This window comes from Scyliorhinus torazame, chromosome 11 (genome assembly GCF_047496885.1).
Source record: "Scyliorhinus torazame isolate Kashiwa2021f chromosome 11, sScyTor2.1, whole genome shotgun sequence".
Taxonomy (NCBI): domain Eukaryota; kingdom Metazoa; phylum Chordata; class Chondrichthyes; order Carcharhiniformes; family Scyliorhinidae; genus Scyliorhinus; species Scyliorhinus torazame.
Window position 1 is genome coordinate 71139720 of NC_092717.1, and position 24482 is coordinate 71164201.

A 24482-nucleotide genomic window follows, 5' to 3' on the forward strand; every position below is an offset into this window, starting at 1 on the left:
GCAGGTGTATGTTCATGATGTCGCAGGTGTACATTCATGTCGCAGGTGTATGTTCATGATGTCGCAGGTGTACATTCATGATGTCGCAGGTGTATGTTCATGATGTCGCAGGTGTATGTTCATGATGTCGTAGGTGTATGTTCATGATGTGGCAGGTGTACATTCATGATGTCGTAGGTGTACGTTCATGATGTCGGGTGTATGTTCATGATGTCGTAGGTGTATGTTCATGATGTCGTAGGTGTACGTTCATGATGTCGCAGGTGTACATTCATGATGTCGCAGGTGTACGTTCATGATGTCGCAGGTGTATGTTCATGATGTCGCAGGTGTATGTTCATGATGTCGTAGGTGTATGTTCATGATGTGGCAGGTGTACATTCATGATGTCGTAGGTGTACGTTCATGATGTCGGGTGTATGTTCATGATGTCGTAGGTGTATGTTCATGATGTCGTAGGTGTACGTTCATGATGTCGCAGGTGTATGTTCATGATGTCGCAGGTGTACATTCATGATGTCGCAGGTGTATGTTCATGATGTCGCAGGTGTACATTCATGATGTCGGGTGTATGTTCATGATGTCGTAGGTGTATGTTCATGATGTCGCAGGTGTACATTCATGATGTCGTAGGTGTACGTTCATGATGTCGGGTATATGTTCATGATGTCGTAGGTGTATGTTCATGATGTCGTAGGTGTACGTTCATGATGTCGCAGGTGTATGTTCATGATGTCGCAGGTGTACATTCATGATGTCGCAGGTGTATGTTCATGATGTCGCAGGTGTACATTCATGATGTCGGGTGTATGTTCATGATGTCGTAGGTGTATGTTCATGATGTCGCAGGTGTACATTCATGATGTCGTAGGTGTACGTTCATGATGTCGGGTGTATGTTCATGATGTCGTAGGTGTATGTTCATGATGTCGTAGGTGTACGTTCATGATGTCGCAGGTGTATGTTCATGATGTCGCAGGTGTACATTCATGATGTCGCAGGTGTACTTCATGATATCGCAGGTGTATGTGCATGATTTCACAGGTATACGTACATGACGTTACAGGTGTACGTGCATGATGTCGCAGGTGTATGTGTATGACCACCCTTTTACTATTTATCTGCCTACAGTAGACTGGTATTCCCCTTTATGTAGGATGCCACTCTTTTCTCATAATCCCTCTTCATTTCTTTAATATGCTTTTTCACCTCCCCTCTGAACCCTCTGGACTCCTCTTGTTTCTCCATTGTATTTTCTACCTGACACCTGTCATAAGCACGCTTTTTCTTCTTCATCTTAATTTATATCTCATTTTTTATCCAGGGAACTCCGGATTTGTTTGCCTTACCTTTCCCTTTTGAGGGAAAATGCCTTGACTCTGCCCAAACCATTTATTTTGTGAAGGTGCCCATTGTACAGCTACAGTTTTCCCTGCCAACCTGTTGCTCCAGTCTATAGGGCCCAGCTCCATTCTTGCCCATTGAAGTCAGCGCTCCCAAAGTTAATTATTCTTATTGTCCTTTTCGACCATATTCCTAAACATTACGATACAATGATCACTGACTCCTCAATATTCACCACTGACACTTGATCTACTTGGCCCACTTCATTTCCAAGAGTGCCTGAATTAGTTAGCCCCCTACCCCCAGCTTACAAGGAGGCTACCAGGATTTACTTTGCTGTCTCCCCACCTTGAGGAGAACCACCTGCCATTGGTAAAATGCCAGGAGCAGTGGCAAGCGGCTCGCAATTGACCATTAAGTGGGCCATTAAGTGCATTTCGGGCCCGCTAGAGGGGATGGGGAGGTCATGCGGATCCTGAGGGACTTTGGGAGCTTCTCGGGGTATAAATTGAACTTGGGGAAGAGTGAGCTGTTCATGGTCCACGCTAGGGGCGAGGAGGAGAGACTGAGGGAGCTCCCGCTCAAGATAGTGGAGAGGAGCTTTCGGTACTTGGGGTACAAGTGGCCAGGAACTGGGATGCCCTGCACGGGCTCAACTTAACCCAGCTCATGGAGCAGATGGAAGAAGAGTTTAAAAGGTGGGATATGCTCCCACTTTCCTTGGCGGGTCGGGTGCAGTCTGTGAAGATGACGATTCTCCCCAGATTCCTCTTCGTCTTTCAGTGCCTCCCCATTTTCATCCCCAAGTCCTTTTTTAAGCGGGTGAATAGGATTGTTACGGGGTTTGTGTGGGCGAATAAAACCCCGTGTTAAAAGGGAATTCTTGGGGCGTAGCCGGGGGGAGGGGGGGGACTGGCTCTGCCGTACTGCTGCAGCTATTATTGGGCGGCCAATGTGGCCATGATTAGTAAGTGGATGTGATGGAGGAGGGGGCAGCTGGAGGCGGCGTCATGCAAAGGCACCAGCCTAGGGGCACTAGTCATGGCTCCGCTGCCGTTCTCACCAGTGCGATACACCTCAAGTCCGGTGGTGGCGGCGGCACTGAGGATTTGGGGGCAGTGGAGGAGACAGGCAGGAGGAGGGGGCCTCTGTGTGGACCCCTATATGGAATAACTATAGATTTGCTCCAGGTAGGATGGATAGGGGGTTCCAAGGCTGGTATAGGGCAGGGATTAGGAGGATGGGGGACCTGTTTATAGACGGGAATTTCCCTAGCATGCAGGCGCTGGAGGAGAAGTTCGGCCTGCCCCCGGGGAATGCGTTCAGGTACCTCCAGGTTCGGGACTTTCTTAGAAAACAGGTGGGGACATTTCCGCTGCTGCCCCTGCGTAGGATCCAGGACAGGGTTGTGTCTGGCATCTGGGTAGGGGAGGGGAAGATATCGGACATATATCAGGAGCTGCAGGAGGTGGAGGAAGCCTCAGTGGAGGAGTTTGAAGGGCAAGTGGGAGGAGGAGCTGGATGAGGGCCTGTGGGCCGACGCCCTTGGCAGGGTGAACTCCTCCTCATCATGTGCCAGGCTCAGCTTAATTCAGTTTAAGGTGGTGCATCGGGCACATATAACGGCGGCAAGAATGAGTAAGTTTTTTGGGGTGGAGGACAGGTGCCCGAGATGTGCAGGGAGTCCGGTGAACGATGCCCATATGTTTGGGTATGCCCGGCGCATAAAGAATTCTGGCAGGGGTTTGCAGGGGTGATGTCTAGGATTTTGGACACTCGGGTGAAGGCGAGTCCAACAGTAGCGATATTCGGGGTGTCGGAGGATCCGGGAGTGCAGGAAGCGAGAGGCCGGGGTACTGGCCTTTGCCTCCCTGGTAGCCCGGAGACGGATCTTGTTAATGTGGAGGGACTCGAAACCCCCGGGTGTGGAGACCTGGGTTAGCGATGTGGCAGGGTTCCTCAGCCTGGAGCGAATAAAGTTCGCCTTGAGAGGGTCCTTGATGGGGTTCTCCCGGCGGTGGCAACCTTTCCTTGACTTTCTAGGGAAGCAGTAATTGTCGGCGGCAGCAGCATCCTGGGGGAGGTGGAGGGGGGGGGGGGGGGGGGGAACTGCTGATATAATGTAGGTTTTATAGGAAGACAACACCCACCTTGTTTTGTTTAATAATCCTTGTTTATTTTTATTATTATTTGTACTTCTATTTTTGATATGTAAAAAACGTTGGTTGGAAAAGCTTTAATCAAACATTTAGTTTTTTAAAAAGTGGGCCATTAAGTGGACTATTTCAGTGGCACGGTGGCTAGCACTGTTGCCTCACAGCGCTAGGGACCCAGGTTCAATTCCAATCATAGGTGACTGTCTATGTGGAGTTTGCACCTTCTCCCCGTTTCTGCGTGGATTGCCTCTAGATGTGGGTTTCCTCCCACAGTCCAAAGATGTGCAGGTTAGGTGGTTTGGCCACTCTAAATTGCCTCTTAATGCCTAAAGGTTGGATGGGGATACAGAGCTAGAACGGGGATTGGGCCTAGGTAGGGTGCACTTTCAAAGGGTCGGCGCAGACTCGATGGGCCAAATGGCCTCCTTCTGCACTGTAGGGATTCTATGAATCTATGAAGTGGTGCAAAGGGCATCTTCCAATTTCCCCATGACAGGCAGTCCACCCACCCCCTCCTCCCCACCCTGCCAGCTACCAGCCTACTCTGGAGGACTGGTAAAAGCGGTCTGCTATGTGAGCTGGCTTGTCACTTGCCTTTCTGGACCTCCGACAACTCTCATTTAAGTGACACTCTTGGTTTTGTCTCTCGGGAGGTGGTGTAGTCACAAATTAGCTTCTAATCAAGGTTCTTAAAGATACCTTGTCCTGGTAGGATACCTCTTGGACCTGATGGGCAATGGTTTAGAAAGGTGAAGAGACCAACTGACTAACTCAGAGAGATGAGCAAAGATGAAGAAAAACTCTGCTTCTGAGTGCCCCATGTGCGAGAAGTACTTGCCCCTTTTTGTAACAGTCGTCCAAATGAATCAATCCTGAAGCATTGACCTCCAGACAGGTCGTCTCCACTTTTCCTCCTTACCTTCCAGTGTTACTTTTAACGAAAGGAGGCATACAAGTATGAAGAATCATGACCTGTTTACGACTCACTAAGTACTTTTCACTGGACCTGAGCCAGGGATAATGACTTTATAACTTAATTGCATATAAACCTCTTAACTATTCACTTTCTTGTTCTCAGCTCAACAACAGACCTCTATGGGCATTCATAAGCAATTTACAGGGCATTTCTCTCACAAAATGCTACAGGCAATTTTAGACGAACTGTTCCAACAAACTATCCATCAAGAGATTTTGAGAAATGTCTGCTTTGATGTCTATTTTATTTTAATTTGAAGTTAACACTGTGGCCTTGTCACACTGCTCATCTGCATAGAAGGAGGCTAATTTTTAGCTATGAAGGGGTCCTGTTTTTTAAGATTTTAATATACTTTGAAAACATGCATGAGTCGATTCCAGAATAGAGATCCAGTATCATTCCCTAACTAGTTGCGGTTAACTATGTAGATCAACACAGTCCAGTTTTTGAGATCAGAAAAATATGTTGTTCAAAAGGCTTCGTTGTCATGTTTTCAACAGGAAAATTACACTAGTCAATATTTTCTTTTTCACTTTCAGATCTTCTTGGACTGAAACCAGCTCCTAATAATGGAACCCACGGCAGTATGAACCATATTTTGCGGAGTCCCCCATATAGGCCGTCCATACCAGAAGAAGTGGCCAAACCAAGCCATATTGTCGCTGCTTCAGCAGTTCAGGCTGAATTGGGTTGCACATGTGATGAGAGGGTTAGAAAATAGCACTTATATTTTCCAACCATTTGTTCTTTTGAATTGCTGAGATAATATGTAGCTTGATTAAATATTTTAATGTAAAAGTCTACCCTATGCAGCTTTGGTTTTACTGGAAGTAGAAATATATCAGAAGCAAAATCTACCATTTCTTCAATAATATGACACTGCTCTTAGTTTCTCTTTCTCAGAAATGAAAATCCTGATTTTAACGCCATCCACCTGAGGGAGGATAAGGGGAGAGGGGAAGGCCTAAAATGGCAGAGGGCGTTACTTACTGAATTCCCAACTTGTGCTGCTGCCAACATGTTGGCAGGGCCTCATTAATATTGAAATGTTAAGGCCTGACAATGTAATTTTGACCCTGATCCGACATTAATTCAAGATTATGTTTATGATAACCAGTGCCAGAATTAGGGAAATCTAGTGGGGGGCAGAATCGTGACCGAAGAAACCCAGGTAAATTAGTTCATTCCCACCAGATTCAGGCTGGAATTACCATTCTCATGTCTAAATAAGATCTGGGAATTAAAATAGCCTTGGTGTCATGCTGGTGCCATCGTAGCCGGCTTCCCTTTTAACCCGGTCCCTGCATCTTGAGTTAAAATCGGGGCTGACATGTTTGTCTTTGATTCTTTCCTTATGTAGTGCTGACATAAAAAAACAGAGGAAATAGGAGCAGGAGTAGGCCATTTGGCCCTTTAAGTCTGCACCACCATTCAACCTGATTGTGGCTGATCCTCAATCTCAACGCTAAATTACAGCCCTCATACCCCTTGACACCCTTTGAGTCTGGAAATCTAAGACATTTAATAATTGCAGTTTAAGATTATTCCAACAGTCAAGAAGTGTCGCACAACCTCGTAAGCATTAAAATATAGTACATTAAAATCTGCTATTTCATTGCCTTTATAAATTTTTAATTATTTTAGAACAAAGGAGATGAGCTGAACAAACGTCTACAACACAGGGGAACAGAAGGTAAGCTTTTAGAATTATAAGGACATTCGAACTTTGATTTTTCAGTAAATTGGTAAAAAGGATCCATTTATGAAAATAACTCCTCATTATAATAGTAACTATATATATATATATATATATACTTTAAAATATTTTTATTATTCTCCTTTTTCTCTCTCCCACCAACCCCCAAACAACCCTCAATATTTTAAATACAAACATCAAAGAAAAGGATCTAGGAATCCACCATTCACCCATACATAGTCATCAACAACATACACAGTCCAACCGCCCACCTCAATTATTGAAAGTGCATAATAAACAAAGTCCATGAATTGTAGAACCCTTCCATCCTTCCCTCAACTCAAACTTCACTTTCTCGAGTGTTAAAAACTGCAACAGATCCCCCCGCCACACCAGGGCACAGGGTGGAGAAACTGAACTCCACCCCAACAGGATTCCCCTTTCTGGTGATCAGCGAGGCTAAAACATCTGCCTCCGCACCCGCTTCCAACCACGGCTGATCCGATACCCCGAATATTGCCTCTAGAGGGCCCGGGTCAAGCCTCACATGTACCACCTTCGGAATTACCCTGAATACCTCCCTCCAATACTCCCCCAGGTTTGGACAGGACCAAAACATATGGACATGGTTTGCGGGGCTCCCCCCGCAACATTCACAAACTTCCTCTACCCCCTCAAAGAGTCGGCTCATGCTCATCCTCGCCTTTGTGAGGTGCGCCCTATACACTACCTTCATCTGTATCAGCCCCAACCTCATGCACAAAGTTGAGGCATTCACCCTCCGGAGCACCTCACACCACAACCCCTCCTCTATGCCCTCTCCCATCTCTTCCTCCCACTTTACCTTCATCTCCTCCAGCAGTGCCTTCTCTTTTCCCAGAATCGCCCCATATATGCCGACACCACCCCCTCCTCCATTACCCCTGCCGTCAGCACCTCCTCCAACAGTGTGAAGGCTGGCTCCATTGAAAGCTCTGTATCTCCCTCTTAGCGAAATCCCGGACCTACATATACATAAACATTTCCTCCTGTCCCAACCCATATTTCGTCCCTATCTCCTTCAATCCCGCAAACCGGCCCCCTAGAAACAAATCCTTTAATGCCCTGACTCCCTTCTCCTCCCAGCTCCGAAAGCTCCCATCCCACTTCCCTGGCGCAAATCTGTGATTTCCCCCCAAATCAGCATTTCCCTTGACCCCGCCCCCAGCTTAAAATGCTGGAGCAACTGCCTCCAGATTTTCAATGTCGCTACTACCATCGGACTCACTGAGTATTTCCCTGGGGCCATCGGGAGTGGCACTGTTGCCAACGCCCTCAGCCCCGACCCCCTACACAGACTCCCCTTCATTCTGACCCACTGGGAGTCCCACCCTCTAACCCAGCTCCTCACCTTCTCCGCATTTGCCGCCCAGTAATAATATAGTAAATTCGAAGACCCAACCCGTTCTCTCTGCAACAGCACCTTCCTAATCCTGCCTCCCCCCCCCCCCCCCATATAAACAAGGTAATCATCTTTTTGACCTCCTTGAAAAAAGCCTTTGGCAGGAAGATCGGCAGGCACTGAAAAATAAACAAGAATCGTGGCAACACGTTCATTCTAATTGCTTGTACCCGACCTGCCAGCAACAGAGGGAGACCATCCCACCTTGTCAGATCCTCTTTCACCCTCCCCACCAGTCTAGTAATGTTATACCCCACAATACAGGAGGGAGGGATTCAGATTTTTGGGACATTGGAACCGGTTCTGGGGGCGGTGGGACCATTACAAATCGGATGGTCTACACCTGGGCAGGACTGGAACCAATGTCCTAGGGGGTGCTTTTGCGAACACTGTTGGGGAGGTTTTAAACTAATATGGCAGGGGGATGGGAACCAGATTAGGAAGTTAGAGGTCAGTAAAGAGGCAGCAACTAAAGCCAGTAAGGTACTAGATAATAAACTCAATGTGACTAAGGGGAAGAGTAGACAGGGAAGAGATGATGAACGCAAAGGGCCAGGTGGTCTGAGGTGCATTTGTTTCAATGCGAGAAGTGTAGCAGGTAAGGCAGATGAATTTAGGGCTTGGATTAGTACCTGGGAATATGATGTTATTGGTATCACGGAGACTTGGTTGAGGGAAGGGCAAGACTGGCAACTAAATATCCCAGGGTATAGATTCTTCAGGAGGGATAGAGAGGGAGGTAAAAGGGGTGGAGGAGTTGCGTTACTGGTCAGAGATGATATCATAGCTATGATTAAGGAGGGCAGGATGGAGGATTTGAGCAGTATGGGTAGAGCTAAGAAATAGGAAGGGTGCAGTAACATTGTTGGGACTTTACTACAGGCCTCCCAAAAGCGAGCGTGAAGTAGAGATACAAATATGTAGACAGATTATAGAAAAATGTAGGAGCAATAGGGTGGTCGTGATGGGAGATTAAAATTTCCCCAGCATTGAATGGGACTCGTAGTGTTGGAGGCGTAGATGGAGCAGAATTTGTAAGGAGCATCCAGGAGAGTTTTTTAGAGCAGTATGTAAATAGTCCAACTCGGGAAGGGGCCAAACTGGACCTGGTATTGGGGAATGATCCCGGCCAGGTGGTTGAAGTTTCAGTCGGTGGGCTTTTCACAGTAACTTCATTTGAAGCCTACTTGTGACAATAAGCGATTTTCATTTCATTTCATTTCATTTTCATTTCAATAGCGATCACAATTCCATAAGTTTTAGAATACTCATGGACAAAGACGAGAGTGATCCTAAAGAAAGAGTGCCAAATTGGGGAAAGGCCAAGTATAACAAAATTCGGCAGGAGCTAGGGAATGTGGATTGGGAGCAGCTCTTTAAGGGTAAATCCACATTTGAAATGTGGGAGTCTTTTCATGAAAGGTTGATTAGAGTGCAGGACAGACATGTCCCTGTGAAAATGAGGGATAGAAATGGCAAGATTAGGGGAACCATGGATGACGCGTGGAATTGTGAGACTAGCTAAGATGAAAAAGGAAGCATACATAAGATCTGGCGACTTAAATCTGATGATGCTTTGGAGGAATATCGGGAAAGTAGGACAAATCTCAAACGCGCAATAAGGAGGGCTAAAAGGGGTCATAAAATATCTTTGGCTAACAGGGTTAAGGAAAATCCCAAAGCCTTTTATTGTATATAAGGAGCAAGAGGGTAACTAGAGAAAGGATTGGTCCACTCAAAGACCAAAGAGGGAATTTATGCGTGGAGTCAGAGGAAATGGGTGAGATTCTTAATGAGTACTTTGCATCGGTATTCACCAAGGAGAAGGACATGGCGGATGTTGAGGCTAAGGATGGATGTTTAAATAATCTAGGTCAAGTCGGCATAAGGAAGGGGAAGTTTTGGGTATTCTATAAGGCATTAAGGTGGAGAAGTCCCCAGGTCCGGATGGGATCTATCCCAGGTTACTGAGGGAAGCGAGGGAAGAATAGCTGGGGCCTTAACAGATATCTTTGCAGCATCCTTGAGCACGGGTGAGGTCCCGGAGGACTGGAGAATTGCTAATGTTATCCCTTTGTTTAAGAAGGATAGCAGGGATAATCCAGGGTATTATAGACCTGTGAGCTTGACGTCAGTGGTCGGCAAACTGCTGGAGAAGATACTGAGGGATAGGATCTATTCACATTAGGAAGAAAATAGACTTATCAGTGATAGGCAGCATGGTTTTGTGCAGGGAAGGTCATATCTTACAAACCTAATATAATTCTTTGAGGAAGTGACAATGTTAATTGATGAGGGAAGGGCTGTAGATGTCATATACATGGACTTCAGTAAGAACATAAGAACATAAGAACTAGGAGCAGGAGTAGGCCATCTGGCCCCTCGAGCCTGCTCCACCATTCAATGAGATCATGGCTGATCTTTTGTGGACTCAGCTCCACTTTCCGGCCCGAACACCATATCCCTTAATCCCTTTATTCTTCATTCTAAGGCGTTTGATAAAGTTTCCCGTGGCAGGCTGATGCAAAAAGTGAAGTCGTATGGGGTTCAGGGTGTACTAGCTAGATGGATAAAGAACTGGCTGGGCAACAGGAGACAGAGAGTAGTGGTGGAAGGGAGTGTCTCAAAATGGAGAAAGGTTACTAGTGGTGTTCCACAGGGATCGGACCACTGTTGTTTGTGATATACATAAATGATCTGGACGAAAGTATAGGTGGCCTGATTAGCAAGTTTGCAGATGATACTAAGATTGGTGGAGTTGCAGATAGCGAGGAGGACTGTCAGAGAATACAGCAAAATATAAATAGATTGGAGAGTTGGGCAGAGAAATGGCAGATGGAGTTCAATCCAGGCAAATGCGAGGTGATGCATTTTGGAAGATCTAATTCAAGAGCGGACTATACGGTCAATGGAAGAGTCCTGGGGAAAATTGATGTACAGAGAGATCTGGGAGTTCAGGTCCATTGTACCCTGAAGGTGGCAACGCAGGTCGATAGAGTGGTCAAGAAGGCATACAACATGCTTGCCTTCATCGGACGGGGTATTGAGTACAAGAGTCGGCAGGTCATGTTACAGTTGTATAGGACTTTGGTTAGGCCACATTTGGAATACTGCGTGCAGTTCTGGTTGCCACATTACCAGAGAGGGTGCAGAGGAGGTTCACCAGGATGTTGCCTGGTATGGAGGGTGCTAGCTATGAAGAAAGGTTGAGTAGATTAGGATTGTTTTCATTGGAAAGACGGAGGTTGAGGGGGGACCTGATTGAGGCCTACAAAATTATGAGAGGTATGGACAGGGTGGATAGCAACAAGCTTTTTCCAAGAGTGGGGGTGTCAATTACAAGGGGTCATGATTTCAAGGTGAGAGGTGGAAAGTTTAAGGGAGATGTGCGTGGAAAGTATTTTACGCAGAGGGTGGTGGGTGCCTGGAACGCTTTGCCAGCGGAGGTGGTAGAAGCGGGCACAATAGCATCATTCAAGATGCATCTAGACAGATATATGAAGACCGATATATGAACGGGCGGGGAACAGAGGGAAGTAGATCCTTGGAAAATAGGTGACAGGTTTAGATAAAGGATCTGGATCGGCGCAGGCTGGGAGGGCCAAAGAGCCTGTTCCTGTGCTGTAATTTTCTTTGTTCTTTGTTCAATCCCATGCTACCTGCATCCCCAGATATATAAAGTTAGTAGCTGCCCTACAGAATGGCAGCCCCCCCCACACCTGCCCCCACCCCTGGCCGAGACACCACAAAAATTCACTTTTGACTAAATTTTTTTCATATTCCGAAAAAGACCCAAACTCTCGAAGCAGCTCCAATATGCCCCCCATCGACACACTCGTTTCCGATACATACAACAGTAAGTCATCTGCATACAAAGATACCCTATGCTCTAACTCCCCTCCGCACTATCCCTTTTCACACCTCCAAACTCCTCAACGCGATGGCCAATGGTTCAATCGCAAGCACGAACAACAGGGGGGACTGAGGACATCCCTGCCTGGTCCCACGGTGCAGAGCAAAATATCCCGAATTCATGTTATTTGTACAGACACTCTCCCTCGGCTCCCTGTACAGCAGCCTTACCCAATCTACAAATCGTGATCCAATCCCAAACTTCTCCAGAACTGCCATCAAATACCCCACTCTACTTGGTCAAAGGCCTTCTCGGCGACCAATGCCACGACCACCTCTGTCTCCCTCCCCTCCACCGCCGGTTCAATATCCTCCTAATGTTTGAAAAGAGCTCCTTCCCTTCACAAACCCATCTGATCTTCTCCTATCATCTTCAGGAGGCACTCCTCTAACCTACCCGCCAACACCTTTCTGTCCACATTCAAAAGTGGTATGGGCCTATACGACCCACATTCTGTCGGATCCTTATCCTTCTTGAGCAACAGGAAGATCGATGCCTGCCCCAAAGTATGTGGCAACACCTCCTTCCCTATCGCCTCCTCTAATATCAGCGACGCCAACTTATCTTTACATTTCTGGCCCTGCTACCTTCCCCGACAGCATCCTCCCAATGCCATCTTTTATCTCCTGCTCCGCTATCGCACCTTCCAATATGTCCCTGTCCCCCTCCCCAACCTCAGGTATTCCAAACCATCCAGGAATTCCAACCTGGAATTGCAACTCCCGATCTCCCCCAGGTAACTGTGGCCTATACAATCTCTCGTAAAACTCCTCAAACACCATATTAATCTGATCCGGAGCCATCACCCAACCTCCCTGCCCTAGCCCGCACCGGAACAATTTCCCTCGCCGCTGCCTCCCTCCGAAGCTGGCCTGCCAGAATGCGTCCCGCCTTCTCTTCGTACTCTTAGACCGCTCCCCTCGCCCGCCTCAATTGGTGCACCACCTTCCTTATGGTCAGCCGGTCAAAATCGTCTGCAATTCCTTCTGCTTTTCCAACAATGTTGGATCCACATCCTCTGCATACCTCCTATCTGCTTCCAACATGTCTATTAATCTTTGCCGTTCCACCCTCTCCTCCTTACCCTCCTTTGCCTCAAACGATATCACCTCCCCCCTGCCACACCTCACCTTCTGCCTTCAAAGCTTCCTATACCATCACCTTCGAGACCTCACCCGTACAATTAAACCACACATATTCCTCAATCACTTTTTCAATCTTATCACAAAACCCTCAGAACACCAACAGCCCCACATCCAATCTCCAACTCCGCCCTGCACTATTCCCTTCTCCAACACCATATCAACTCAGTGTAGCGCATGGTCCGATATCGCAATTGCCAAATATTCCGACCCCTTAACCCCGACCAACAGCGACTTCCCCACCACAAAAATATCTACCCACGAATAGGCCTTATGAATTGAAGAGAAGAAAGCATACTCCTGCTCCCCGCGTGCCAGAACGTCCAAGGATCCACTCCTCTCATTTCCACCATTAGCCCAGCCAATGCCTTCGCTCCCCAACTGGGTAAGCGATCACGGTCGTGACCTGTCCAATTTTGGCGCCTGCACCACATCCCAGTCTCAACCACTATCAATTCATTTGAATCCAACTCGGGGATGGCCCCACACACCTTTACAAAACCTGCATCATCCCAGTTGGGATCATAAACGCTTACCACCGCCACCAACCTTCCCTCAAATGCCCCTATCACGCACCTATCTCCCTGATCTGCCACAGCTTTCCCCATTTGGAACCTCACTCTTTTATTCACCAGAACCGCGAGCCCCCGCGCCCTACTATCAACCCGAGTGAAACACCTGGCTATCCCAGCCATTTCTCAGCCTCTCCTGATCCCCTGTGCCTCCTCACTCCCTTCATCTTCTCACTCTCTTCCCTCACCTCAGGCAACGCCTTTGCAGCAGCTACCTTCACTGGGGCAATTGCCTCCTCTACCAACGCCTTCAGCGCCACTGCCGTCTCCTTTCTCATCACCTTCATATGCTTTGCAAACTGCTTTTCGAGCTGTAGAGACACCACCTCAGCCAACCTCTCTGCAGTAGTAAGCAATGCGGCTCCACCAAGCGGCCTAGCCTCCGCCCTCTTGTCAGCCCCCCGGGCTGGTCCTCTCGCTCGACGGCGAGCTCTCATTCTCTCCCTTCCTCGCTGCTGTCTTCCTCTGATTATTGGACATCTTTCGTCTCCTTGTTGGTTCTTAGCCCTTCATGAATTACCCCCAGGACCAGGCATTAAAAATTCCCTGAAAGAAAAAAAACATATACGCCTCAAGCAGGAGCCACCCAAAGTGTGACGACCCCTCTACATGCTCAATTTGGCTGCCTCGTGTTCTGGGCCCTGCCGCGGCTGCTCCGGCTGCTTCAAGCACTGTCCTCAGTCCCACAGCTCCTGCTGCTGTACACTTTGCCTTCAGCCCTGCTGTTCCACACTTTAACTCCAGCCCTGCTGCTCCACACTTTGCCTTCGGCCCTGCTGTTCCACACTGTTATAACCTGCCTACTTACCATTGGCTGGGGACTAATGACAATCCCACAATCCTGTGGGAGTATGAGCTTCCCCAATGAGGGGGGCGGAGAAACCATTAGTAAACTCCTAGTATAAATAAAGCTGGCCAGTTCAGGAACCAGCAGGAAGGAGTGTGCAGTAAGGGAAGTTGCTGCTGTTATATATATATATATATATATATATGTTATTGTAAATAAATGTTATTACTTTGTATCCTTAAAACTCGTGCTGGATTCTTCGTGGCCCTCACAAAACACATGTTAACTTCAGCCCTGCTGTTCCACACTTTAACTCCAGCCCTGCTGCTCCACACTTTGCCTTCAGCCCTGCTGTTCCACACTTTAACTCCAGTCCTGCTGCTCCACACTTTGCCTTCAGCCCTGCTGTTCCACACTTTAACTCCAGTCCTGCTGCTCCACACTTTGCCTTCAGCCCTGCTGTTCCACACTTTAACTTCAGCCCTGCTGTCCCACACCTTGCCTCCAGCCCTGCTGTTCCACACTTTGCCTCCAGCCCTGCTGCTCCACACTTTAACTTCAGCCCTGCTGTTCCACACTTTTACTTGAGCTCTGCTGCTCCAGCTGCCTCACCCTCTGCCGTTTCGGCTGCCTCACTCCTGGATTCGGTCCTGCTGCCTCATGTTAGACTCCGGCCCCGCCCCTCCAACCCATTAATAATATTTATGAGTGTCACAAGTAGGCTTACATTAATACTGCGACGAAGTTACTGTGAAAATCATGGGCTTAATTCAATTTTCCAGTTGTAACATTCCCGATTTATTTGGGACCTTTGCTCTTATGGACCTTTTGCATTTATCAAATTGCCTTTTTGGTTTCTCTGCTAGAAAACAAGCATCTACTTTATGGTCGTCCTGCTATTCTGTATCGTACTAAGTACCATATCTTACACCATCAAGGTTATATAAGTGGATATAGTGAAACCTTCTCAATGCCACTGTGGACCTCATACACTGTTCCTAAACAGGTTTGTGCTCAGCAGTTTAAAATGTATTTATCAAATGATACCAATTTGGACCTTTTTGATGTTAACATGATATACATACATGAATGGAAACAAGTTTTTATTCCCCAATATTAAAGCCACCCAGTTTGATGGACATAAGGGCTGGATTTACCGGGTGCCACAGTCCCCACTCACCTCCCAGAAGATATCTGAGGATTGTCAAGTCTCCAAAATGTATGTTGCTTGGGTCCATAGTCTGTTGAACCAAAGTTATTTATTTACAGTCAATGTTTATACATTTGGACCTGCACATGAGCTAAGAGCTTCTGCTCTCCAAGGTTTCTCTTACTGTTCGGTGAAAGCAAAATTCATAATTTTGCCCATGTGGGCCTAGGGGAAATATGGGCAGCAAGACAACCGCCAGCAGCCCTGGTGCATCACAATCTCTTTCACTGCAGCTCAGGTGATGTCCGGCTTTTCGTGGTTCTCCCCAAGTGTACATCACCATGTTGTCTTTGGCCAGCCCCATCATTGTCTTCCATCTGGTGCCATCCATTCTCCTGTCGTCTGGCAGATCGTATGTCCAGGAGATAAAGGATGTATCCTACCAGTCTCGGTCTTCCCTCTGTCATCATGGGCAGAATTTTCCAATGCACGATGGTGGGCAGGAGGGGATGTGGGGCCCACTATCATTTTACACTGGGGAGAAACCTATTTTTGGACCCCCCCCCCCCCCCCCCCCCCCCGTCCAAAAATAAGTTTCAATGTAAAATGATAGTGGGATCTACCGCTCCCCCTGCCTTGGCAGGTTGCAATTACTGCTGGAGGCCTGTGTGAAACCAGTTTGCATCCCGATAATGGCATGCAGATGAAGTCCCGGCTGGAATTGCCCACCCTACCTGATTATCTTTGCCGCCAGTGGGGAAATCATATTGATCCAGAACATGTCTGGAAACTTAACTGAAGAATGCCTGGGGCTGTTCCCAGAGATAAGGATGGAGGTCTCCAGTGACCGGGGACCCTGGAATACAGAGCAGTGGGTGGGGGGAGCATCTATCAGGTGGATCTTCCAGCTTCAGTGTCTCCGAGGAGGTCAATCTTACAGCCTCAGAGTGTTCCTGAAGATCCATCTTCTTTCTTCAACATGGGTCAATTATGTCCAGATGTCAGATTTGATGCCAGGGGGCAAGCCATTAAGCCCGCCCCACAAAATGTCATAAAACCCCTCAAAGCATAAATTCCCTGGGGTTTCCGTGGTGGCCCCATACCCGCCTCTGGCCCTACCATGAGACTTCATCCCGGGAGAGAAAATTCTGCCCCATGTCCCTTTGACGCCCCTGACCATCCCTCTGTCACACTTTATTGGTGATGCTATCTTTCTATGTTGTGCCCAGAATGCGTAGGCAGTGCTCCGGATGGTCCAAATAAATTGATGAAATATTTTTATTTTGTCAGAAGAAAGCTGCTCGGAAGACTTGAAAGACTCACTGGTACCATAGTAACAGAGCCTTTTACATTCAACACAGGTGGAACTGTTTAACATCCCAGATTTTCTGAGCAACTGCGTGAGACCTGATATACGCATCTCTGCGGCTCACAGTCAAACTTGTTCAGCTTATAGAGCGGACAGACACATTTCCTATGGATTTCTTTATCCTCCCAGTAAGTGAATTTCTTTTCTCTAACCTTTATGAAGGTGAATTGATACATTTAGAACAAAGAACAAGGAAAATTACAGCACAGGAACAGGCCCTTCGACCCCCCCAGCCTGCGCCGATCCAGATCCTTTATCTCAACCTGTCGCCTATTTTCCAAGGATCTACTTCCCTCTGTTCCCCGGCGGTTCATATATCTGTCCAGATGCATCTTAAATGATGCTATCATGCCCGCCTCTACCACCTCCGCTGGCAAAGCGTTCCAGGCATCCACCACCCCCTGCGTAAAAAACTATTGTTGCTGATTTTCTCCTTGGTCCAATTGCTCTGTTTTATTACCTTTGCTCTCGAGTCGGCAGGTATCTTTATGATACCACCACGAGGTTCAAGTCCAAGTAATGATCAATAACCCAATACACCAATTAGTAAGAGTTAAATCAAAGCACATTTATTATACACAGTAATCGCTACTCATGCACAAATTCTACGTCTAAGCTACTTCTACAACTAACAGGCCTATACTTAACTTTGGACTGGCCCACCAGGTCAGGGGAACAAATGGCCTTTCGTTCGGGTTCTGAGCCTGCAGGATTCGAAGTTGGTATGGATTGGTAGCTAGGAGTGCCTATCTCGTAGCGAGCGTTGAATTAAGACTTACGATTGTCGGTCTTCACTGCACCGGTCACGGTCAATGTTGGTTCGTGTTGCTGGGTGACCCGGGCAGGAAGAAGAGAGTGAAGGGGAGCTGCTGAAGAGTGAAGAGAGCAATTTGAACTTGGGGCTTAATTCTTATAGTCCCAGGGGCTTCCCGCCTTTCGGGGCGGACCTGTACCTGGTCCCAAGTGATTGGACTTTGTCCCAATCACTTGGTTCGATTTTCTCCAATACTGGAGCGGTTCTCTGATCGATGGGCGGTCTTGAGGTGCTCGTTCACCTCCTATGTGTTGACTCTTGCTGGTGCCGAGGAGTCTGGCTTTACTTTGTGTGTCCAAAATGTTACTTATTGTTCCTGGGGATTGCTCATCAGTATGCAGATGGCTGTTACTTTGTTATGCTGATGGTCGCTGGTATCGATGTTGTCTGGTTTTTGCAGAGGTAAATACACAGCAAACCTGCAGCCGCTGGTTTCTGTGTTGTTGGCTGATTTTCCCATCAGCCTTTGCCGTTCGCCATTTTAAATCGGGAGTTGGACACTTTTGATGGCTACATTCCCTCCTTGTGATTCTTTTAAAAAAATATATATTTTATTCAAGTTTTTTGGCCAAACATAACGATACGTAGTGTTTCTTTTACACAACAATAAAGCAATATAAATAACCGTGGCCAGTTTTAAACAAATAAATAAGTAATATATAAACAAAAACAAAAAACAAAACTAAATGGCAACTGCCTTGTCCAAAATAAATACTCTCCAAAAATACAATCCAACAATCCAATATACAATTACATATACCAAATACCTATACATATACAATAACATCCCTGAGAGTCCGTCCGATTCCTCCCCCCCACCCTCCCCCCTGGGTTGCTGCTGTTATCTACTTTATTTCCATTCCCTCTATCTTTCTGTGAGGTAGTCGACAAACGGTTGCCACCGCCTGGTGAACCCCTGAGCCGAACCCCTTAACACAAACTTAATCCGTTCTAACTTTATGAACCCTGCCATATCGTTTATCCAGGTCTCCACCCCCGGGGGCTTGGCTTCCTTCCACATTAACAATATCCTGCGCCGGGCTACAAGGGACGCAAAGGCCAACACGTCAGCCTCTCTCGCCTCCTGCACTCCCGGCTCTTCTGCAACCCCAAATATAGCCAAACCCCAGCTTGGTTCGACCCGGACCCCCACCACTTTCGAAAGCACCTTTGCCACCCCCACCCAGAACCCCTGTAGTGCCGGGCAAGACCAGAACATGTGGGTGTGATTCGCTGGGCCTCTCGAGCATCTCGCACACCTATCCTCTACCCCAAAATATTTACTAAGCCGTGCTCCAGTCATATGCGCCCTGTGTAGCACCTTAAATTGTACTAGGCTTAGCCTGGCACACGAGGACGATGAGTTTACCCTACGTAGGGCATCAGCCCACAGCCCCTCCTCAATCTCCTCCCCCAGTTCTTCTTCCCATTTCCCTTTCAGCTCATCTACCATGATCTCCCCCTCGTCCCTCATCTCCCTGTATATGTCCGCCACCTTACCGTCCCCACCCATGTCTCTGAGATCACTCTATCCTGCACTTCCTGCGTCGGGAGCTGCGGGAATTCCCTCACCTGTTGCCTCGCAAAAGCCCTCAATTGCATATACCGAAATGCATTCCCTTGGGGCAACCCATATTTCTCCGTCAGCGCTCCCAGACTCGCAAACGTCCCATCTACAAATAGATCTCTTAATTGTACTACCCCAGCTCTTTGCCATGCTCCAAATCCCCCATCCATTCTCCCCGGAACAAACCTATGATTATTTCTTATCGGAGACCGCACCAAAGCTCCCGTCCCTCCCCTATGCCGTCTCCACTGCCCCCAAATTTTCAATGTAGCCACCACCACCGGGCTTGTGGTGTATTTCTTTGGTGAGAACGGCAGCGGCGCCATCACCATTGCTTGCAGGCTGGTCCCCCTGCAGGACGCCCTCTCCAATCTCTTCCACGCCGCTCCCTCCTCTTCTCCCATCCACTTACACACCATTGAAACATTGGCGGCCCAGTAGTACTCACTTAGGCTCGGTAGTGCCAGCCCCCCCCATCCCCACTACGCTGCAAGAATCCCCGCCTCACTCTCGGGGTCTTCCCGGCCCACACAAAACTCATAATACTCTTCTCAATTCTTTTGAAAAAAGCCTTCGTGATCACCACCGGGAGGCACATTAACACAAAAAGGAATCTCGGGAGGACCACCATTTTAACCGCCTGCACCCTACATGCCAATGACACGGACACCATGTCCCATCTCTTGAAATCCTCCTCCATCTTTCCACCAACCGTGTTAAATTAAGCCTATGTAATGTACCCCAATTCTTGGCTATCTGGATCCCCAGGTACCGGAAGTCCCTTGTTACCTTCCGCAACGGTAAATCCTCTATATCTCTGCTCTGTTCCCCCGGATGCACCACAAATAGCTCACTTTTCCCCATGTTCAGTTTATACCCTGAAAAATCCCCAAACTCCCCAAGTATCCGCATTATCTCTGGCATCCCCTCCGCCGGGTCCGCCACATATAGCAACAAATCATCCGGATACAGAGATACCCGGTGTTCTTCTCCCCCCCTGAGTACTCCCCTCCACTTCCTGGAACCCCTCAATGCTATGGCCAGGGGTTCAATCGCCAATGCAAACAATAACGGGGATAGAGGACATCCCTGCCTCGTCCCTCTATGGAGCCGAAAATAGTCAGACCCCCGTCCATTCGTGACCACGCTCGCCATCGGGGCCCTATACAGCAACTGTACCCACCTGATATACCCGTCCCCAAAGCCACGAATAATCCCAATCCACTCTATCAAATGCTTTCTCGGCATCCATCACCACCACTATCTCCGCTTCCCCCTCTGGTGGGGGCATCATCATTACCCCTAGCAGCCTCCGTATATTTGTATTTAGCTGTCTCCCCTTCACAAACCCAGTTTGGTCCTCATGGACCACCCCCGGGACACAATCCTCTATCCTCGTTGCCATTGCCTTGGCCAGATTCTTAGCATCCACATTCAGGAGGGAAATGGGCCTGTATGACCCGCATTGCGGCGGGTATTTTTCCTTCTTTAGGAGGAGCGATATCATTGCCACTGACATAGTCGGGGGCAGCTGCCCCCTTTCCCTCGCCTCATTAAAGGTTCTCATCAGTAGCGGGGCCAGCAAGTCCAAATATTTCTTATAGAATTCAACTGGGAATCCGTCTGGACCCAGGGCCTTCCCCGCCTGCATGCTTCCAATCCCTTTCACTACTTCCTCCGTCTCAATCTGTGCTCCCAGCCCCACTCTCTCCTGTTCCTCCACCTTAGGAAATTCCAGCAGATCCAGAAAGCACATCATTCTCTCCTTCCCGTCCGGGGGCTGCGCTTCATATAATCTTTCATAAAATGCCTTGAACACTCCATTCACCCTCCCCGCTCCATCTCTCCCGCCTCATCTCTCACCCCCCCTATCTCCCTCGCTGCTCCCCTTTTCCTCAGTTGGTGGGCCAACAACCTACTCGCCTTCTCCCCATATTCGTACTGTACACCCTGTGCCTTCCTCCATTGTGCCTCTGCCTTACCCGTAGTCAACAAGTCAAATTCTACATGTAGCCTTTGCCTTTCCCTGTATAGTCCCTCCTCCGGTGCCTCCGCGTATTGTCTGTCCACCCTCAGCAGTTCTTTCAGCAGCCGCTCCCTTTCCCTACCCTCCTGCTTTCCTTTATGGGCCCTAATAGATATCAGCTTCCCTCTAACCACTGCCTTCAGTGCCTCCCAGACCACTCCCACCTGTACCTCCCCATTATCATTAATTTCCAAGTACCTTTCAATACACCCCCTCACCCTTAATCACACACCCTCATCTGCCAATAATCCCATGTCCATTCTCCAGGGTAGAAGCTGTTGTTTTTCTTCCCCTATCTCCAGGTCCACTCAGTGTGGAGCATGATCCGAGATGGCTATAGCCGTGTACTCCGTCCCCGTCACCTTTGGGATCAGTGCCCTTCCCAAAACAAAAAAATCTATTCGTGAAAATACTTTATGTACATAGGAGAAAAACGAAAACTCCTTACTCCGAGGTCTACTAAATCTCCAGGGATCTACTCCTCCCATCTGCACCATAAAATCCTTAAGTACCCTAGCTGCAGCCGGCCTCCTTCCGGTCCTGGACCTCGATCTGTCCAGCCCTCGGTCCAGCACCGTATTAAAGTCTCCACCCATTACCAACTTCCCCACTTCTAGGTCCGGGATTCGTCCTAACATACGCCTCATAAAATTGGCATCATCCCAGTTCGGGGCATACACGTTCACTAATACCACCGCCTCCCCTTGCAGTTTGCCACTCACCATCATGTATCTGCCCCCACTATCCGCCACTATAGTCTTTGCCTCAAACATTACCCGCTTCCCCACTAGTATGGCCACCCCCTGTTTTTTGCATCTAGCCCCGAATGAAACACCTGCCCCACCCATCCTTTGCGAAGTCTAACCTGGTCTGTCAGCTTCAGATGCGTCTCCTGAAGCATAACCACATCTGCCTTAAGTTTCTTTAGGTGTGCGAGTACCCGTGCCCTCTTAATCGGCCCGTTCAGCCCTCTCACATTCCACGTGATCAACCGGGTTGGGGGACTCTTTACCCACCCCCCCCCCCCCTTGACGACTAGCCATTTCCTTTTTCAATCCAGCTCCTCACCCGGTTCCCACGTAGCTGTATCCCCCCCAGGCGGCGCCCCCCCCGCCCCGACCCCCCCCTCCCATACCAGCTCCCCCTTCTCCCCAACAGCAGCAACCCAGTTAACACCCCCCCCCCCGCTAGATCCCAAGCTAGCGTAATTGCGCCCCCCATGTTGCTCCCAGAAGTCAGCAAACTCTGGCCGACCTCGGCTTCCCCCCGCAACCTCGGCTCACACTGTGCGAGGCCCCCTCCTTCCTGCTTCCCTGTTCCCGCCATGATTACCATAGCGCGGGAACAAAGCCCGCGCTTCCCCTTTTGGCCCCGCCCCCAATGGCCGGCGCCCACAGCTCCTCATCCTCCCTCACCCCCTCCCCCATGACATGGGTAAGAGAGAGAAGTTACAGGGTCGCAGGTTTAACAATCTGGGAAGTCCTCTCTTCCCCCTTTTCCCCCCTTCATCCCACAAATTCACCCCCCACTTTTGTCCCAAACGTTCTTTTTCTGGCCCGCTCACTCCAGCTTCTCCTCGACAATAAATGTCCACGCTTCGTCTGCCGTTTCGAAATAGTGGTGTTTCCCTAGATGTGTGACCCACAGTCTTGCCGGTTGCAACATTCCGAATTTGACCTTCCTTTTATGCAACATCGCCTTGGCCCGATTAAAGCTTGCCCTCCTTGTGATTCTAACGCGAAGCGTGAAGGATCACACAACTATGTTGCTTTCCATTCCCTGACCTGGGGGGCACTTCTTTCATGGCCTCTACACTGACCATAACTACGCAAAAAAATGTTAACTGACAATTCTAAGGGGCGCTATGTCAAACAGGGACATGCATTACAAAACAAAAAAATGGGAACCTCTAACTATTCTTAATACACTACACTCATTTAAACATTTCATCATTCCACCTTCCTCAACCATACAAACAAAATCATAGCAGTTTATACACATTTTTCCTGGTTTGGCAGTCAAGCTCAGGATCGTACAATTGCTCATGAACAGTTCTTTACATTTCTTTATTTACAATAAAACCACAAATGAATGCGGTTGAGTCGATTTCAGCGGGAGCGGAGCAGGCTAGTCAATGTCAGCGGGAGCAGTGCGCAAGTGATTTCTGGGAGGTAAGTTTCTCCTTTAAAAACACTTGTCTTTGCAGGAGCAGGCCAGTCGATTTCAGCGGGAGCGGTGCGTTAGTGATTTCTGGGAGACCTTCACAGGAGAAGGCTAGTCAATTTCAGCGGTAAACACTTACCTGGTCCCGTTTTCGGTCGCTCTTTGCTGTTTTTTATTTTTTTTTATTTTAGTGTTTAAGGCGGGAACAGGAAGTTCGACCGGCGGACTTCTGGGAAGACCCTCACCAATAAATTCTGGTGGAGAGGAAACCCGAGACACTACACGTGTAGTGTCTCCCACCCGCCCTCCTCCTCTAACCTAATAATAAAACCCATTGGTGTGAGGTAAGTACCATATTTTATTATTATTATTTTTTTAAAAATTTAATTTAGTTGTTAGCCAGATCTTGGTAGAAAGTTAGAGGGATGGCAGGGAAGGGAGTGCAATGTTCCTCCTGCAGGATGTTTGAGGTGAGGGATGCCGTTAGTGTCCCTGCTGATTTTACCTGCAGGAAGTGCTGCCATCTCCAGCTCCTCCAAGACCGAGTTAGGGAACTGGAGTTGGAGTTGGAAGAACTTCGGATCATTCGGGAGGCAGAGGGGGTCATAGTTAGCAGCTACAGGGAATTAGTTACACCAAAGATTGGAGATAGATGGGGAACTGTAAGAGGGACTGGGAAGAAGCAGTCAGTGCAGGGATCCCCTGCGGTCGTTCCCCTGAGAAACAAGTATACCGCTTTGGATACTTGTGGGGGGGGGGGGGGACTTACCAGGGGTAAACCATGGGGTATGGGCCTCTGACATGGAGTCAGTCCCTGTTGCTCAGAAGGGAAGGGGGGAGAGGAGCAGAGCATTAGTAATTGGGGACTCGATAGTCAGGGGCACAGATAGGAGATTTTGTGGGAGCGTGAGAGACTCACGTTTGGTATGTTGCCTCCCAGGTGCAAGGGTACGTGATGTCTCGGATCGTGTTTTCCGGGTCCTTAGGGGGGAGGGGGATCAGCCCCAAGTCGTGGTCCACATTGGCACTAACGACATAGGTAGGAAAGGGGACAAGGATGTCAGGCAGGCTTTCAGGGAGCTAGGATGGAAGCTCAGAACTAGAACAAACAGAGTTGTTATCTCTGGGTTGTTGCCCGTGCCACGTGATAGTGAGATGAGGAATAGGGAGAGAGAGCAATTAAACACGTGGCTACAGGGATGGTGCAGGCGGGAGGGATTCAGATTTCTGGATAACTGGGGCTCTTTCTGGGGAAGGTGGGACCTCTACAGACAGGATGGTCTACATCTGAACTTGAGGGGCACAAATATCCTGGGGGGGGGATTTGTTAGTGCTCTTTGGGGGGGTTTAAACTAATGCAGCAGGG

The 24482-nt window shown here is 48.5% G+C and overlaps 1 protein-coding gene across 3 annotated transcripts in view; it reads left to right on the forward strand.

The window, feature by feature from the left end:
• Positions 1–24482, forward strand: part of enpp2 (ectonucleotide pyrophosphatase/phosphodiesterase 2) — a 291596-nt gene that overhangs the window by 177788 nt on the left and 89326 nt on the right. For all 3 annotated transcript variants that reach the window (XM_072467399.1, XM_072467398.1, XM_072467400.1), the window contains 4 exons: positions 5016–5185; positions 6121–6169; positions 14894–15033; positions 16539–16674. In XM_072467399.1, coding sequence (XP_072323500.1) covers positions 5016–5185; positions 6121–6169; positions 14894–15033; positions 16539–16674 — 495 coding nt within the window. The remainder of the gene's footprint in view (positions 1–5015; positions 5186–6120; positions 6170–14893; positions 15034–16538; positions 16675–24482) is intronic.